Below are 5,960 nucleotides of genomic sequence, written 5' to 3'. Positions count from 1 at the left end.
GCAATCCAATTATGTTCTAGCCTGGTACACATCCATGGTGTTTGACCACATGTTAAAAAAAGGGAACAAAGGCTGACATTTTGTAAGAGCTAGTGTCATCAGGTTCTTTGCTGGTAAACCTTTTTATTAATTTCGGTCAGGTCAGTCAAAAATAAATGTATATAATATTTAACATGACTGGGGTATATTAACATTTGGGATAACTACAGACAGTTTAGAATAAGAAACTTCTCAAAGCACACTAGAGAAGATGACATTTCTGGCAATTTCTACCATAAAACTAGTGGAGGAATGATAAGGGATATTATTTGGGGATTTCCAACTGAAATATTTGTTTTCAATAATAGAAATCCCCATTGGGTATTTTAACAGCTAAATTATTATTATGATACTTATTATGATCTAAAATGATGTCCTGTACAGTAATACATATAAATAGCAGCACCTCAAAAACATGAAAAGATTCACATCAGCTAGTGTTGGGAAACAACAAATGCAAAAAAAACATATAGGCTAAGCTACATAAATTTGTGAGTTCAGTATGCTGTCAATCTTGTGAAGAGGCGGAGCAAGATCGATCAGACGATTGTAGCTTCTTTGTTGGTCGTCATGTCAGTGGGCAAGAGATTTGTCAGCTGTTGACTCTTCGGATGGTTTTCTTTGTGTCTGTTTCCAACGGAATTTGTACAATAAATCCATATTCCCCAAACAAATCCTCTAACACAATACAGTGCAATTTAGTTTAGTTTGAAGTGATAAATAAAATCATACCTGTTTGGGAACTCAATGTCATCAATGGTCTCAGGAAGTCTTACACCTCTGGTCTCAGGCAACAGCAAGACTAAACCTCCAGCTATGCACGCTATCGCCCCTGTGGGGTACGACAAAACATATTACCACATTGAGTGTCAGACAGAAATGGACTCCTGTGTATAAGCATATTATAACAGGTTAATTAGTGTTTTAATCATCATGTACCAAATATGATGAGTGGCAGCTCCAGCCAGATGGTAGCCAGTCTGTAGAGCAGGAACGGGGCCACGATGCCTCCGATGTCACACAGAGTAGAGCAGACTGACACACCTAGGTTCCTGAGGGAAAAAACAGTTGTAGTATTTTTTCCATAATTTCCCCCCCTGCTTTGTTATTAGTTCTCAATTTTGAGATGTTCCCCCCTGGTAAACTTTACCTGACAAAGGTGGGGTATAATTCAGTGTTCACAAACACCACCATCTCAAATGCCATGGTGATGCCCAACCGGCCAATGCAGGCCACAACTGTTTTGACCCAGAAGTGACCTGCAGGAGAGAGAGACATTACTGTACTGTATGTACTATGCACATTAAATAAGACGGGATACTACCATTTTCTAACAAGTTTTCTTTCAGATATTGCACACGTACTATCTGGGATCATAGCAGTGATGAAACAGGATACTCCAGCTACAATGTTGGCCGTGGCAAAGGGAAGACGACGTCCAATACGATCGATGGTGAAGAGGATTAGGAAGGCAGCAGGGAACTCTACCAGTCCAGAGATCAGGAAGTCAATGTACACGTTTCCTCCTGCGATTCCTACACGCATGATGAGACCCTGGTAGACAATAGCACTAGTGAACCTGTGAAGATGATGATACAACATCCAATTAGGCCAGGAAAACAGAAAGGGACCCTGTCATAAATGTATATGTAACGGGTTGAAGTTATTTGTGGTTCTTGAACACACCCTCTCGTCTCTGCCAATCACAGGCGCACCTCCTTCTAATTAAGGGTGTGGCTTTTTTGTATGAAAGCTGAGCTTTTCCCTTGTTTCAGGGGATATTCTGAGAATCTCTGTGAATAGTAAATATGTGCCAGAACAGAGGGTAGGCCAATGATTGATATATGTTTCAGTAAGGTTGGCTTCTTAGCGGTCATAGCCATGCTTATCAACTAAACAGCAGAGATGAAACGTAAGTCACAGAAAATAGATGTGGTCGCAGGTGCAGAGAAGTACTTGGGGCTACAAGATTTGACTTCAGAAGTGTTACAGGGTGTGTTGAGTGGTCGTGTCCTGTCCTATCTGGCCATTGGCCTGGAGTAAGATCAGAGAGGGTTAAAGTAGTGGAATAAGGTGATTGGTTTGAATGAGTATAGGGTTAGTTGGTAGGGTAATTCAAAATATATTTGTATCTTTATTTTATTTCCCCCTTATCTCATTTTGTATCACAAAATGTAATGGATTTATGCTATAGTTGAATTGGGGGCGGTAATGCAACATATTGGATGCCAACAGCCATTAAACTCCACCGAAGAAGATGTTTCAGGGGATCGACAAAAAATGGTAAAGTCTGGCATTCCGTTGGAAGACAAGTTTAATCGGGAGTAAAGGTTCTATGGCAAGAGTGCCTGTTTCCATTGGTGCCACTCTCCTTCCCCCTTGGCATGTTCTCCAGGCTTGTTGGTATGTATGATGTATTGTATGTTGCCCAGAGTTAAACAGAACATTCTGAAGCGAAACCTTGATTATTGAATACTGGTGATGATGATCATTGAGATGATGATATACAGTGACTAAATGATTTGTTGGTCAGCAGATTCTGCACAGAGAATGCTAGGCACTGAAGATGTCCCAGTCTAAGCTTTCTGTTGGTCTTATTGTGAACATCTAATGTTGCATTCTACCTGGCCTGTTTATTCAAATGCTCCACCCCTGCTGTTAAAGAACCTGTATGTTTAGTTTAGTCCCGAGGACCTCACGTATAAAAAAGGTGGAGTAGTATCAGCTACAGGAAAGAGTATTTATGGTATAATCTCCCACGTTACATATAGCTTTTGTGCTGTTGTAATTTTAGCTTAAAACATTGGTCAATAGATGTCTAGCTATTGTTTGCAGCATGGGTTTTACCAGTTGAACATGAGGATGAAGGTGTGTTTTCTCATGTTTGGAGTTCTGACCAGATCCAGGAATGAGGCAGTTGAGGTCTGTGCATTGTCGTCTCTCAGCGTCTGTAAGACAGGTTAGGCTATGGAAGCTATCATCAAATCCAGTTTAGTAGTGCCTTTTTAATGATGTATGTCCTGAAACATTTCTTACCTCAATGTTTTTGTAGAGGGTTTTCTTGTTTTCCTTCGCTATTGCCTCAATGATCTCCTTAGCTTTGGTTGAGTTGTTCTGAGAAAGAAGCCATCTTGGAGACTCTGGGACCAACCTGGAAGCCAAAATGTGAGACGCAACATCAGGTTTTTAGAACCCTGCAGACATGCAGTGTAGAAGGGCATTGGACACGGTGATCCTACAACATGCCTGTACAATATCTGAGGTGATCACGGGTCTTACCAGAAGTAGGTTAGAAATATGAAGTAAGGAACAGCGAAGGTCACCTGCAGCCAGCGCCAGTCAGTGATGAGGTAGGCAATGAGGGTCAAAATGAGAATGCCTACACTGAAGAACATCTGTAAAAGCACGCCCACCATCCTCCTGTACTCAACTCCCACTAGCTCGGTGACTGAGGAGACAGGTCAGCAGTGTTAGGGAGTAGTGAACTACATGTAGTTCAACTAGTAATTTAACTACGTTTTGCAGTAGCTTGGTGGTAGTTTGAAATCTAGGTAGTGTTTTCAGTAGTTAGCTACACCACTACATGGCAAAGGTAACTGCTGGAACTACACTACATTTTGTGCAAAAATAAAATATTGGTAGGCAAAAATGACATTTTCAGGCATTAGACCTGCCTAATTCCCACTTGAAACAGTTGTTGTGTTAAATAGACTAAATTACACCTTCTGTAAAAATCTGACTCCAGAGTGATCTGTTCTTGCAATTTGTAGTCTATGACATTTCAAATTTACATATAATATATCACAAAGTAGTTTGGATGTAGTGAACTACTTTTTCAAAGTAACTTTAGTTAAGTCAACTATATGTTTCTTAAAGGTAGCTATTGCGGCTTAATTTCTTCTTAATTTCTTCCAGTAGCTTGGTCAATTATATTTTCAGACTAGCTTCCCTAACACTGCAGGTAAGACATACTGTACAATAAAGCATGTAACCTTAAGTAAAGCAAGAGTTATTACTGAAACATAATTTGACCATCCTCCTCAGTTGAAAGTTGCATAGGAAATAAACTAACTTCCTATTTGCTAAACCATAGACTAATTTGCTGCAAATGATCATGTAGTTAATATATCAACTTTTGTGGGACAAGGGATGTTTTTTCATACTAAGCACATATACAGACATCCAGCCTCCTTTAACAGCAAAGCCAAAGATTGTACGAAATACAAGCATGGATATATAGTTTGGAGCCACTGCTACAAGTATTCCAGCAACCCCATTCAAGAGGTTGGACATCAAGAAGCTCATTTTTCTGCCAAACCTTCAAACAAGAAGAAAGAAAGAGAATGTAAAAACAGCATCTAATATTGAAAAGAGAATCTTTCATCTGTGTTTGCTGAGTAAACTTACCTGTCAGCCAGGTATCCAAAAGTTATGCTTCCAACAAGGAAGCCCACATTCAGTGTAGCCTGGTACATGTCCACCACCCAGGCATCATTACATACCAAGTCAAACTGAAATTGAGAAATACCTCATAATTCACTGCCATATTATAGGGATACTTTGGGATTTTGGCAATGAGGACCTTGATCTACTTCCCCAGAGTCAGATAAACTTGTGAATACTATTTTTATGTCTCTGTATCCAGTAAGAATGAAGTTAGAGGTAGTTTTGCGAGCAAATTAGCCCAATGACTGAAAATATATGGGTATCTGCTAGCGTGCTAGCAGAAACCCGCTAGTAGATACCCATAGACTTCCAGGTATTGCGCTAAAGCTAGTTATCAATTGTGCTAGTGCTTGTTAGCAACTTCCTTCAAACTGCACGCAGAGACATTAAAAATGATATGCACAAGTTAATCTGACTCTGGGGAAGTAAATAAAGGGGCTCTTTGACAAAATCTCAAAGTATCCCTTTAATGTCTTAAAACGTGAACTTGTTTAGTGTTACATAACAATACAAGTTATTGTCTAATAAAAAAAGAGAACGTTCTCACCTCGGTCACAAAGGACTGCCTGCCTTCGTAGTCATACTCCCAGCCTTCCTTGCAGGAGGTCATGGGAGCTTTGCTGCGATGGGCGTCGGTGAGGTCAGACTCTGGGTTGTCACAGGTCAGACCTGTATTGTTCCAGTCCAGGTCATACTGCTCACACTGACTGTGGACCAGCACTCCTGAGGTGTTGACCAGAGGGACGGTGATCTTTCTGGCATCCATCAGGTTCCAGCCACAGCTCTGCCGGATCTGACTCACCACTGAGTCCCGGCACCAATGCTCTGGGGTGAACCCCTGGAACACAATGCCCACATAGACCCCAGAAAAAGGCAACGACACCATACATAGCAGAGCAAAAATGCGCTTTTGGCAACGACCAAAATTCCCTGACTCCTCTAGGATTTCATCAAAAGTGGTCATGGTTGCAGAGTTGGGTGTCAGAAGCAGAGATACTATATGTGAGACTGCAGTGGGATTTGTGCAGGGGTTTTAAAAGCAAAGAGCAGATCAAAAGTCCAATAGTGAGGTTGACCCTTGACCTACAGTGTTGACTCGCCAACAGAGGCAGCATGTTACTTTTTAATAGTGCTGGCTGTACAGAGTGCAATTCCACTGTGTATTATGCGTATTAGGCAAATTAGACCATGTGGATTTTTTTTTGCTATACACCTGGAAGATAATTACATAATTGTATACTCCTGCATGATACTCACATAATTATAATTGTAGTTTAATGTTACATTTATTACAAGTTTGTGTGCTTGCAGGAGTAGGGTTGTATAACCATAGACATGTTCTCTCACATATTTTCTGCTCGCACGGCATATTGTCAATTCACAGAAACAACACAATCCATCCACTTCTCAACAATGGCAGGTAAGTAACTGTCAAACACTTATAATAACAAAGCTAGGGCAACAACAAACTATTT

The 5,960-nt window shown here is 40.6% G+C and overlaps 1 protein-coding gene across 1 annotated transcript; it reads right to left on the bottom strand.

The window, feature by feature from the left end:
• Nucleotides 1-185: 185 nt before the first annotated feature.
• LOC135505988 (solute carrier family 22 member 2-like) lies at nucleotides 186-5,472 on the bottom strand. Its single transcript, XM_064925307.1, has 11 exons — nucleotides 5,033-5,472; nucleotides 4,447-4,550; nucleotides 4,203-4,357; nucleotides 3,319-3,487; nucleotides 3,076-3,190; nucleotides 2,887-2,987; nucleotides 1,404-1,618; nucleotides 1,190-1,298; nucleotides 979-1,091; nucleotides 772-871; nucleotides 186-666 (listed from the first exon to the last, which is right to left on the bottom strand). The coding sequence occupies exons 1-11, from the start codon at nucleotides 5,447-5,449 to the stop codon at nucleotides 579-581; spliced, it is 1,686 nt and encodes a 561-aa protein (XP_064781379.1). The 5' UTR covers nucleotides 5,450-5,472; the 3' UTR covers nucleotides 186-578.
• Nucleotides 5,473-5,960: the final 488 nt, after the last annotated feature.

The sequence above is a fragment of the Oncorhynchus masou genome, chromosome 19 (assembly GCF_036934945.1).
Source record: "Oncorhynchus masou masou isolate Uvic2021 chromosome 19, UVic_Omas_1.1, whole genome shotgun sequence".
Lineage (NCBI taxonomy): Eukaryota > Metazoa > Chordata > Actinopteri > Salmoniformes > Salmonidae > Oncorhynchus > Oncorhynchus masou.
Note: the sequence above shows the minus strand (reverse complement) of the source record. Positions and strands in the feature narration are given on the sequence as shown.